General features: G+C 35.2%; 1 protein-coding gene across 3 annotated transcripts; it reads left to right on the top strand.

The window, feature by feature from the left end:
• Nucleotides 1-39: 39 nt before the first annotated feature.
• On the top strand, nt 40-12,394 carry LOC125650443 (DNA polymerase iota-like). 3 transcript variants are annotated; one of them, XM_056166775.1, is made up of 9 exons: nt 40-371; nt 2,672-2,788; nt 5,707-5,871; nt 6,445-6,588; nt 7,097-7,336; nt 7,550-7,728; nt 7,959-8,050; nt 10,580-10,713; nt 11,154-12,394. In XM_056166775.1, exons 1-9 carry the CDS (start codon nt 248-250, stop codon nt 12,161-12,163), a joined length of 2,205 nt encoding a protein of 734 aa, XP_056022750.1. In that variant the 5' UTR covers nt 40-247; the 3' UTR covers nt 12,164-12,394. The 3 variants fall into 3 exon arrangements, with proteins under 3 accessions (XP_056022750.1, XP_048734722.2, XP_056022751.1); XM_048878765.2 differs by lacking the exons at nt 40-371; nt 2,672-2,788; nt 5,707-5,871 and adding an exon at nt 6,014-6,061; XM_056166776.1 differs by lacking the exons at nt 40-371; nt 2,672-2,788; nt 5,707-5,871 and adding an exon at nt 6,071-6,123.
• The last annotated feature ends 861 nt before the right edge of the window (nt 12,395-13,255 follow it).

The following is a 13,255-nucleotide window of genomic DNA, read 5'->3' as shown; positions in this document are numbered from 1 at the left end:
TTTTTTTTTATGCATTACTTTTCATCGGGCTCAAAATTCAAATCTGATAATGGAAACCGAGGGAAAATTCCACTAGGCCTAGGTCTACTGATTTTAATTTATTGTAGCAATATTAATATGTAAATGGTGACAGTGACAGTCGAGTGTTTTTTCTGTAGTATATCTATTAAAATCTATCCTAGTATATCCGACTATTTCGTGTTCCGTATTGACCAATTGACCGTTGGCCCACCTCGCCAGTGTACAGATGATGGAACTGGAAGACTGTGTTGAGGAGGAAGACGAGTCCTGGAGCAGACCTATAGCAGGTTTTACTCAGGCAAGCACGCAGATTTCTAGATGGAATCAACAAAAGGGTTCAAAGGAGAGAGGTAGGCTACTGTAAATAGAATGATATCAGTACGAGGTGTCGGTAATTAATTAAGTTGTAAATTTTATCTTTTCTGAAACACCTGTGGTATATGAGTCTCACTAAACTTAAATCTAAAGTATGGCCTCAGTTGATAAATAGAACACATTACCAATGAATTTGTATGTTGCTGTAGACCAAAATTAATTATATGTATGTTTCCTATTTCACTCCCCCAAAAAATTAGATAGGGTAGGTAGGTGAAACATTTTATTTCATTTTAAAAAACATTTGATTTGAAATCTTCGTTTTGATACGCTTTCAATACAGGTCTATATACATTGCAAATACTTTTCACAAATTTTGAAGATCATACATGTAAGTAGTGAAAATGTAAATCAGAGAAACTCGAATGCAAAAAGAAATAAATTCTGGATTTTTTTACGCCCGTCTTTAGATGGGACATATAATAGTACTGATCTTGTCCATCAGTCTATTCCACTTCATGTCCGGCTCATATTAACTCGATGGTACTGATCGTGTCCATCAGTCTAATTTCCACTTCAAGTCTGGCTCATATTAACTCGATGGTACTGATCATGTCCATCAGTCTAATTTCCACTTCATGTCCGGCTCATATTAACTCGATGGTACTGATCATGTCCATCAGTCTATTCCACTTCATGTCCGGCTCATATTAACTCGAATACAATGAGACCTACAATCATCAAACTTTTTCAGCTGATACATTCCCGTGAGGATCTGGGTTAATTAGAATAGGTCCTCAATACCCTCTTGCTTGTTGTAAGAGGCGACTAAATGGGGCGGTCCTTCAGAAGAGACTGCTGAAACCAAGGCCCCAAGACGTCACAGCAGGTGTGGCACGATAATGATCACTCTCTTCTCAAACTTCCTCAAAGACCGTAAGCCCGAGCATAGGCCTTAATTTTGCAGCCCCTCACCAGCATGGTCAGGTCTCCATATGAATGAAAAATTCTCGAAGTTAAACAATATACAATCAATGAATCAATCAAATCTTACGTAGAGAGTGGGTCGCACTTTAAAGTTAGGTCACTGTGACCTTTGATTAAGATAATATGACCAAATATGGCAAAACCCTGTCCAACTCGGAACTGGACAATTATTTGGTCTAGAATCATCAAACTTGGTCAGTTCATCACCTTAAGAAGAAGGTGTGTGACAGACCCTAAATCAAGGTCATTGTGAATTAAAATGATATGGTCGTTTTAGGATGTAGATATGAGTCCTAGAATCAACAAACTTTGTCAATTTGCACATCTGTATAGAAATGTAAATTGTAGCTATAAGTTCAATCAGGTCATTCATATAAACTTTTAAATAATAATTTGACCTATGGTTTAATATTAAATAGATGCAAAAAATAAAAAATGTTTAAGACTTTCAACAAAATGTGAAATAACAACTTTTAATCAGAGTAAATCATTTCTACTTATTTTTTAACCATAGGTCAAATTATGGATTACGAATTGGAACAAAGAATATTTTGGTCTTGGTCTTATATACCATTGGTTGTTCTGCTGTAAGACAGGAAGTCATGATATCTCACATTTATATGATTTGAGTATAGATCAGATGGCAAATTCTGCTAGATAATGCAAAGTGTAAAAAATAAATTTTCAGAATGGAACACAATTGTGAGGAAAAATCAAGGATTTAACTAGATAAGGGTCAAAATATCACCCAATATTAGGTTGGGATCAAGAGATAACAATCAAGAGGAAATTTAAACAAAAAATTGGATAAATAAAAACAACACTACTTTATATATATCCAATTATTATGATATAATACAGTAACAGGAAGGGAGAAAATGCAACGGACCAGACTGGGATTTAAAATCGGGCCCCCTGAATCTTTAGTCAGAAGCTCAATCAACTGAGCTACAATGTAACTGGCCACCAGCGATTGAACTTATCCGACTGCCACTTATTTCCTACATCCTTATAAACCTTATTTTTTCTGTCATTGAAATAGTAAATCACAATTTTGCAACAGAAATTTTCGACACCAAAATGATGGCTAGTGTTACTTTAACCAGTTACTCATTGACAACCCCAAATACATCACAGCATGAAAACCCCAATGTCTACATGTTGGTAATTTTTACTCAGGAAATGTATTTTTCACCTGAGATTGTATGAGGTTGTATATTTCACCTGAATTTGTAAGAGCACCTGAGGTTGTATGAGATGTATATTTCACCCGAGGTTGTATGAGGGTGTGGTTTAGTAGGACTGTTGGCTATGCATATATCCCTATGAAAATTGTTCATCTTTCCAGATCAAATAACTGATGCACAGCCTCTCCACAGAAGGACCGTTATCCACATTGATGTGGATTGTTTTTATGCGCAAGTGGAAATGATCAGGAATCCCACACTGAGAGACAAACCTTTGGGTAAATATTTGTTATTATACTCCCCGCAACAAGTTGGGGGGGGGGGGGGTATACTGGAATCGGGTTGTCCGTCTGTCTGTCCGTCCGTCCGTCTGTAGATGCAATGGTTTCCCGGCTCTAAAGCATTATCCTTTCCACCTACAGTCACCATATCATACATATGGACTACCCATGGGATGAAGATGTTCCCTATTGATTTTGGGGTCAAAAGGTCAAAGGTCATGCGCACTGGACATCGAAGTAGCAATATGGTTTCCATTTAAATTCTTTAATGGCTTTTTTCATCGCATGGAGATGCTGTGTTCCTAGATACCTTTTGGATCATAATACTGAAGTTTTACCTATTACCAACAGCCTTTAGGAGATTGGGGTAAGCGGGGGGTATTCTTAGTGAGCATTGCTCACAGTACCTCTTGTTTTTCCTCCTTCTTTTTTTTTTGGTCCCCCATCACAAAGTGAAAGGAGACATGTAAATACTGGTGCACCCCACTTGACTTTGTGAATACAACTCCTCTGGATTTTATTCAAATTTTGTAGGATTGTTAGTCATCATATGTAGTTGATAATATTACACCACCATTTTGATTCGAGAAATCTTACATTCCATATTGTTGTTTTACACATATGTGCAGTTTGCTAGTGCATGTGAATTCATCACAAAAATTACATTTACACACTATGAGTAAAATTTGTATGTGTAAAATTTACATCAATTAGTAAATAGCTACAAGCTCTGATCGACAGAAAAAGTACTGAATGTGTCTTTTTTTTTAAAACTTGAATTACAAGAATTTTGATAACAAGTAGTCAAGGAAGTAGAATTGAATAAAAATATTCAAAACCAGGTTTTCTCATGATAGTATTATATGGTATGTTGTAAGTGCTTCAATATGCTGAAAAACAATATGCAAATTATGAAGAAGAAAAATTTTAAACACCACCTATTAAATCATGTTTATTTTCCCCCCACAGTCCATTTTTGTACCTCCTGCAAGACCTCAATAATTAACCACAGCATTTAACAGCACTTCTCAGTATTAACAGTACTTTCCTCAGCACTTATCAGTTAATGTCAGAACCTACAGCACAATAACAGTAAATATCAGTATTTCTCAGCACCAACAGAAATCATCAGTACCAACAGAAAACGTATCAGTAATTATCAGAACTTAACAGTACCCAACAGAACAGTAACAGTAATTATCAGAACTTAACAGTACCCAACAGAACAGTAACAGTAATTATCAGAACTTAACAGCTAGTACCCAATAGAACAATAACAGTAATTATCAGAACTTAACAGTACCCAACAGAACAGTAACAGTAATTATCAGAACTTAACAGTACCCAGCAGAACAATAACAATAATTTTCAGAACTTAACATTATCCAACAGAACAATAGCAGTAATTATCAGATCTTAACAGTACCCAACAGAACAATATCAGTAATTATCAGAATTTAACAGTACCCAACAGAGCAATAACAGTAATTATCAGAACTTAACAGTACCCAGCAGAACTATAGCAGTAATTATCAGAACTTAACAGCTAGTACCCAACAGAACAATAACAGTAATTATCAGAACTTAACAGTACCCAACAGAACAATATTGGTAATTATTAGACCTTAACAGTACCCATCAGAGCAATAACAGTAATTATCAGAATTGTACCCAACATAACAATATCAGTAATTATCAGATCTTAACAGTACCCAACAGAACAATATCAGTAATTATCAGAACTTAACAGTACCCAGCAGAACAGTAACAGTAATTATCAAAACTTAACAGTACCCAACAGAACAGTAACAGTAATTATCAGAACTTAACAGCTAGTACCCAACAGAACAATAACAGTAATTATCAGAACTTAACAGTACCCAACAGAACAATATCGGTAATTATTAGACCTTAACAGTACCCATCAGAGCAATAACAGTAATTATCAGAATTGTACCCAACATAACAATATCAGTAATTATCAGATCTTAACAGTACCCAACAGAACAATATCAGTAATTATCAGAACTTAACAGTACCCAGCAGAACAGTAACAGTAATTATCAAAACTTAACAGTACCCAACAGAACAATAACAGTAATTATCAGAACTTAACAGTACCCAACAGAACAATATCGGTAATTATTAGACCTTAACAGTACCCATCAGAGCAATAACAGTAATTATCAGAATTGTACCCAACATAACAATAGCAGTAATTATCAGAACTTAACAGTACCCAACAGAACAATATCAGTAATTATCAGAACTTAACAGTACCCAACAGAGCAATAACAGTAATTATCAGAACTTAACAGTACCCAGCAGAACTATAACAGTAATTATCAGAACTTAACAGCTAGTACCCAACAGAACAATAACAGTAATTATCAGAACTTAACAGTACCCAGCAGAACAGTAACAGTAATTATCAGAACTTAACAGTACCCAACAGAACAGTAACAGTAATTATCAGAACTTAACAGTACCCAGCAGAACAATAACAGTAATTATCAGAACTTAACAGTACCCAACAGAACAGTAACAGTAATTATCAGAACTTAACAGCTAGTACCCAACAGAACAATAACAGTAATTATCAGAACTTAACAGTACCCAACAGAACAATAACAATAATTATCAGAACTTAACAGTATCCAACAGAGCAATAACAGTACTTATCAGAACTTAACAGTACCCAACAGATTGATATAAGTAATTATCAGCATTCATCAGCAAAAAAATGATACTTGGTACTTTTTCCATCAAGTAGTGATGTGAACAGTTTTCATAACCCTAACATCGATGAGTTATGCTTTTGCATGTACTTTGAATGTTTGCTATTTTGCAGTAAGTAACACTAAATTTTAAAAAAAGAAATTATATTTCTAAGTACTTGAATATTCATTTGACAGGAATACAACAGAAGAACATAGTAGTGACATGTAATTACATTGCCAGGAAGTTTGGTGTGACTAAGCTCATGTACTTAAAGGATGCAAAGGAGAAATGCCCTCAGCTAGTTCTAGTTAGTGGAGAGGATCTGACTAATTACAGAGAAATGTCTTATAAGATATCAGGTAAGTTCTGGTTAGTGGAGAGGATCTGACTAATTACAGAGAAATGTCTTATAAGATATCAGGTAAGTTCTATAGTTAGTGGAGAGGATCTGACTAATTACAGAGAAATGTCTTATAAGATATCAGGCAAGTTCTATAGTTAGTGGAGAGGATCTGACTAATTACAGAGAAATGTCTTATAAGATATCAGGTAAGTTCTAGTCAGGGGAGAGGATCTGACTAATTACAGAGAAATGTCTTATAAGATATCAGGCAAGTTCTAGTGGACGTGTACCATTTTTGTATAAATTGATATATGGCTGTATATTAAATGTTTCATGAATATACGATGAATCTACTACATGTATGCACATATTTTGAAATAACCTGGTAATACCAGTGTGACAGGCTGTCAGCTGCACTGATGATAATGGGAAACTGTTGAATTCTGGAGATGCAGTTCTAACAGCCTTTTTAAATAACATCTTCCAAACTGTATGAAGTTAACTGCAGTATTATGAAAACTGCTCATGATCGTACAATCCACAGAATTGTCAAGCTTGTTTCAGCTGATTTTAAATATTCTACTTATAGAATTTCTACTTAAGTACACACCATATGTAGAGAGACTTGGAATGGATGAAAATTATTTAGATGTAACAGATTTGGTGGAACAAAGAACAGATTTTCCTTCAAAAGTTGCTGGTCATATATTTGGAGACACAGATGGAGACCTAGGTACAAAATGTATATATGTCCATGTGTTTTTCCATACATCTATATAAGGCCAATTCAACTTAATTGATAGGTATTTACGCTTCTTGTTTACATTTCCGGTGTAGCAACATGAAAGGCCACGTGAAGAAAATAGATCTTTATGGTTTTCTTAATTTCTCATGTTCTTACAGGCGTAAATCTTGAAGAAGTTAGGTATATTTCTGTTTGAAATTAAAGCTTAACCTGGAATTCGTATGTGAAAATAACATAGATTGATATCCATCTGGCATTAAATGATGCGCATCTGTTGGAAAAAAAAACTCGTTTGACTTTAATATTTTTCTCAGAAAATAAAAATTCAAAAATAAAATCATCCCACCTGCCCCATACTTCTTGATGACCTTGGATGATAATCTATTAAGTTGAATTGGCCTAACAAATTAAATATGTAGCATTTGATAAAGCTCATTTGATTTAATCATAGATAAATAAGAAATGTAATTAAGAAGTTTTTATTTTATTTTTACAGTGGAAGACATTTGTCCCTGTGGTTGCTACGAGAGGATTTTGATTGGTTCCCACATCGCAGAAGAGATTCGTGCAGCATTGCACAAAGAAGTTGGGGTGACCTGCTGTGCTGGTATTGCACACAACAAACTGTTAGCTAAACTTGCTGGAGAACAACACAAGCCAAATCAACAGACATCACTTTTTTCACATCATGTTGAAACTTTCATGGCTAAACTTCCAAAAGCAAGAAGTATTCCAGGTGTCTTACTTGTCTCAATATTTTTGTACACTAGCAAAATATTAGTATGATGATATACATGTAGTAGTTTGCAACATTTTATTATTTTCAGTTGATGATCGACAATCAAATTTAACAGCAATGTTTTCTACATACATGTATGTGACTATGTCCCTGTGATATCAATATATGGTTTACATTGCAACATTTAAATACATGTACTGTATGTATTAGGTGTTGGTTCAGCCACTGCTAAGAGACTTTCTGAATTTGGTGTGGTCACCATGACAGACCTACAACAGTGCCCTCTAGAGGATCTGAGGAAAGAACTAGGAGACAGTATGGCTGCCACTATCAAACAGCTGAGCCAAGGGATAGATGACACTCCCATCATTCCTTACAGCAAACCACAGGTGCAAACCTGGTCAGAAGATACTTGAGAGATAAATTAACTCCCTTGAGGCTGGAATATTTCAGCATATTTATGTACAGGAATATGTAACCAATTTCCAAGGAGGGAGATTTAAATATGATTTAATAATGAGATGTTCAATTGCAAGTTTCCCAGATTCCAGTTCAGAACTTCAGTTTGCAGTCTTTGTTGATTTGTGTAAATCTGGGTATTTCTTCTTTATTTTTACAGACTTTAAGTGATGAAGATTCCTTCAAAAATTGCTGCTCTGTTAAAGAAGCCAGTCAGAAAGTGAAGGAATTATTGAGGAGTTTAATGACTAGGTATGGTATATATACTGTGAGCTTATTCTTACAGTCTGGAGTTACACATATCTCTGAGAATTGCCAAATTTAAGAAGAGATGATCAATTTACATGACATTGTTATACATGTACAGGTAACTCTCGAATTATCGCCACTCAATTCATCGCCATTTTCGTTATAACGCCGCATTTTTCTAGGAACATTTTTCCTGTTACTTAAAACTCTCGTTAAAACGCCAAATTCGCTATCGCCATTTGCCACAGTGTTTTCATTACAAAAGTCTATTTCACTGTGTTAATTATCTCGATAAACCGCCATAGGTGCACGTGGTCAGTGAAGCAGTAAATTGGTCATTATCGATCTCCGGCGTACACCTGGACAGAAGGATCCCAGTAATTGCTGTATTGAATAAACAAGAAAATTACTGGAGATGAACTGTAGTCAAGTTGTTTATACATCATAGAAACACATTTCAATTTAGCTATGATTTCGCCACGAAAGAGGGTCCTGTTAAAATTCCGATGAAAAAAAGCAAATCATTACGTACCAAGAACATCATCCAAAATGTACCTATCAGGATATTGCAAATCATTGTTTATGTGGTTTATGCAAGTAAGGACAAAAGATAACTCTTACATATAAAAGAACGGTAACTCTATTTCTTCAAGATGGCGGTAATTCAATTCATCGCCAAATTCGTTATAATGCCATAATTTCATAAGAACAAAAGGTGGCGGTTTATCGAGAGTTGACTGTATCTTGTAAATTCATATATGAATAAACAACAAACTAATGACTCGACTTCAGCTTCTCCATCATCAACTTCCCATATTGATGTAGAAATATTCTAATATCTTTTGCATATGATGTCTCTCAACTGATTCATTACTCAAGAACATGTTTTGCATATGATCAATTTTTATGCGCTCGTCATCAGATGGGACATATTCTATTATGGCACTGTCCATGCATTCATCCATCCTTCTGTCTGTCTGGCGCTGTCCGTGGTCATGTTTTCCAGACTTTTTTCTGTAATGGATATATGTACAGCTTTTAAATTTAATTTGTTACACCTTCTCCCTCAAGAAGCATAAAAGTGAGACCTTTTTTGTTACAATACAGATATTGCCCTGAAATTTAGTCACAAGCTTACTCTCAAAGGAATACAAGTTCAGTTTGCATTTTAGCTGGATTGGTCAGTGACCTACTTTAGGGCTAAAAGTAGATCAAACAGTTTTCCAGACTTTATTGCATTATTGATACAGATATTGCCCTGAAATTTAGTCACAAGCTTCCCCTCGGATGAATACCAGTTCAGTTTGCATTTCAGCTGGATTGGTTTTTCCTTGTGTCAGTCCAAGGTTATGTATTCCTGACTTTTTTCTGTAACGGATGCATGTACAGTGTTGAAATTTGGTCACAATTTCTTCCTCAAGAAGCATAGGAGTGAGTTTGTATTTCAGCTGGATTGGTGCACTGTAACCTGAATTAGGGCCAAAAGTAGGTCAGTTTTCTGGACTTTTTCTTGTTACAAATACAGATATTGCCCTGAAATTTAGTCAAAGCTTCTCCTCAGACAAATAGAAGTTCAATTTTTTCATTTCAGCTGGAATGGTGCACCATGACCTACTTTAGGAGTAAAAGTAGGTCAAGCAGTTTTCCGAACTTTTTTTCGTTTCATATACAGATGTTGCCCTGAATTTAATCACAAGTTTCCTTTCGGAGGAATACAAATTCAGTTTGCATTTCAGCTGGATTGGTGTACCATGACTTACTTTAGGGGTAAAAGTAGGTTAAACAGTTTTCCAGGATTTTTTTTTATTATGGATACAGGTATTGCCCTGGAATTTGTCACAACCTCCCTCTCAGTGAAATACATACACAGGTCACATTTCAACTTGACTGTGCACTGTGACCTACTTTAGGAATAAAAGTAGGTAAAAAAGTTTCCTGGACTTTTCTCCTCATGGATACAGTTCACATGTCAGATAGATTGGTTCACCATGACCTACTTTAAGGCCTTTCTATTCAGAATGTGTGCAATATCAATTAAGAGTGCATAATGTGCTTACAGGTTGAATTGCACTATCTGACGGGCGTATGTTGTACACATGTACCAATTGCGGTACTCTTCTTAAACAGAGGCAGACTACTGACATAAGTTGATGTAATATGGGTTTCATCAGTCTCATTTAAGATCAGCAGTTCACAAATTCTAATGTCATTATAATTATCTTATTTGCAACGACAACCTTTCATTAAGTCGAATGCTGTCTGACGTGTTTCATACCAATTGTCAGACTGTTCTTTGCATACTGGTTTTCACTGGGTTACTCTGTTTACCTGATCAAGATAAAGGGCTCACGGCGGGTGTGACCGGTTGACAGGTGATGCTTACTCCTCCTAGGCACTTAATTCCACCTCTGGTGTTTCCAGCGATCCTTGTTTGTCATGCTCTTAATTTTGTATTCTTTATAGGATTAATGAGATTAATCACTGTTTGTTATCCTCAGGTTTTTCATGTTTATGTATGCTAACTTTGTGTAGGCTTGTAGAAGATGGGCGCATTGCAGGAACAGTTAGACTGACCATTCGCAGGCTGAGCGCAGAAAACAAGTACACTAACAGGGAATCCAAGCAATGTAATATTCCCAGTCATATCATCTCTAAATTGACTAAAGGTTTGTGTGTTTACACACACACACACACACACACACACACATGTAATATTCCCAGTCATATCTCTAAATTGACTAATTTAAGGTGTGTATATATAGATATATATATACACACACACACACACATGTAATATATCCATTCCAGACATACATGTACTTTAAATTTGTTTCTTCTTGTATTAAAGGTTAAATAAAGACCAAAATGTAATACAAAATTTGTAGGTTGTCATGGTGAAATCAAGCAAAAGTCCAATCTGAGTTGATGATTAATGATTCTGTACTAGATAATATAATACTGCTACAGTCTTTTATAGTGGCTTATTATTGTCATCAACTGTGATTAATGTATATAAGAATGTTGATTAATTCAGAATCTTTATCTAAGCTGCTCAAGTTGACTAAAATTTACATTTGATAGAAAACTGCTGTGGTTTTTTTTCCAGAAAACCAAGAACAACCCTGTGATAAAATGCAAGGTATTGTGATGCTTCTCTTCAACAAACTGGTGGATGTCAAGAAGCCTTTTCATCTAACTCTTATCAACATAGCATTCTGTAATCTCACAGAAAGAAACAAAAACTCTATCAGTCATTTCTTTTCTCCCAAAAAGGATAGAAACAGTGAAGTGTATTTGAGCAGTGACAGCAACAGACACGACAGTCTTGATAGATCAGATGTATGTCCAGAGATTCAGTCCTTCAATCAAACACGGGAAAACTGCTCATCTTCTGGCCATGCAACCACATGCAACTCGTACACCAATCTGATAAGCTGTGACTCAAGAAAAGCCAATAGCGCATGTCTGATGAAAACTCATTCTTCACAAAATACAGTCACATCTGTTTGCCCTGTGAATGAAAATGACAATGCAAGTTGTTCATCAAACAAACGAAAATCTTTGTCTTCACAGTCTGGCTTTTTCAGCAAGAGATTTAAGAGGACTACCAGAGAATCACCTCAGATTCTGAATTCTAATCACATTGATTCAGAAGTTTTCTCTCAGCTTCCACCAGACATCCAGAAAGAAATATTCCAGGCCAATTCTGATTTAAAATTGAGTGCTGATATTGCTGTGGAACAGAAAACTTGTAGTCTGAAGGATGACATTAATGCAACTTTTCAAAGGGATTCTCCTGAAGAAAAAAGGTGCAACACTGAAACTTTGAATGAGAAGTCAGAAGAAAGCAGGTTGTGTAAAAGTGATTCCACTGACTTCAAATCTAGTGTTAAAGTGACAGAGGCAACTGAGTCTTCATTTGTTCCAGCAGGGTATGACAGAGAAGTTTTCTTGAGCTTGCCTGCAGACATTCAAAGAGAGCTCTTAAAGGAGGAAAAAAACAAAGCAGAATGGGCTTATGTTAAACAAGTGAAAAGTAGTGGTAGATATCAAACTAAAGATGCAAAAACTTCTAAATCAGGAAATCTTCTAAGTTTCTTTAAAAGGAGCAAGTAGAAAAGCTGGACTGGGAATAGAAGATTTCAAGGGGAATAACTCAAATGACTGTCTTAGAGTTTTATGTTTACAACCAGCTTAAAACACTGCGGCCTTATTTGGGTTTAACATTTATAGGTAATACCTATATGATTGTTTGGTTTGAAAGTGATTTTATTGGTTTGAAAGTGATTTTATATACTGATCAAAGTATTCATGTTAAATGTTTTCTGAATAAATACGATTACTAGATTTGTATTTTTGTTAAGAAATTTCATGCTATCATTGAAAGCAATTACTCTGATAAAATATATAAGCAGTTGACAATTCTGTAATTAATTTTGTTACTTGCTGATATTGCAGTAGTTGCTTTTGGGAATTGACATTTCTAGACAATATACGCTTTGGCATATGGTCATGAACTATGTCATTTACAGCTTACAAGAAGCAAACTTACAGTATGTACATACATTGATGATGTCGCAATATTTAGATATGTATTTCTGCGAGTACAACGTAATTAGATGATTGCACAAAGGCTTTGACTGATATATGTACCAGGTAATTACCAGAATTACTTTACTAATGTATGTTGGTATGTTACCGTGTATTTGGTGAATTTGAATAAATCATACATAAAACTGCAAGTCATCATAGTAAAGTGGACCATGCAGAACCGTGTTTTCATTAACCAATTGATTAATGAATATTAATATATGTACACATTACTTCTACATGTACTGTACAGATATACAATTTGTAACACACAGTCAAACTTGCTATAACAGTCACCTTTTAGAATTCAGTGGTCACCTGTCTCATGCTGTCATTTTACTTCCTCCTGATGAAATTTCATTTATGAAGTATAAAGGAACTCTATATGGCGGCCACCTGTGTATCACAGAAAACGGTCGCCAAATTTCATATCAAACTGCCATTTCACTTTGCCTGTAGCAACCATTTGACTTGTCACATGAACCATATATACAATTTTTGAAAATTATTTATACAATTAGATAGTTTCCAACAGACTCTATTCTTAAACATATCTCTGACCTTGATAATTCCTAGTGGTATGACTTCAGAACCTTGACTGATCAAGACATGGAATCT

Source organism: Ostrea edulis, chromosome 5, assembly GCF_947568905.1.
Source record: "Ostrea edulis chromosome 5, xbOstEdul1.1, whole genome shotgun sequence".
Classification (NCBI taxonomy): domain Eukaryota; kingdom Metazoa; phylum Mollusca; class Bivalvia; order Ostreida; family Ostreidae; genus Ostrea; species Ostrea edulis.
This window is presented reverse-complemented; position numbering and strand designations above follow the sequence as displayed.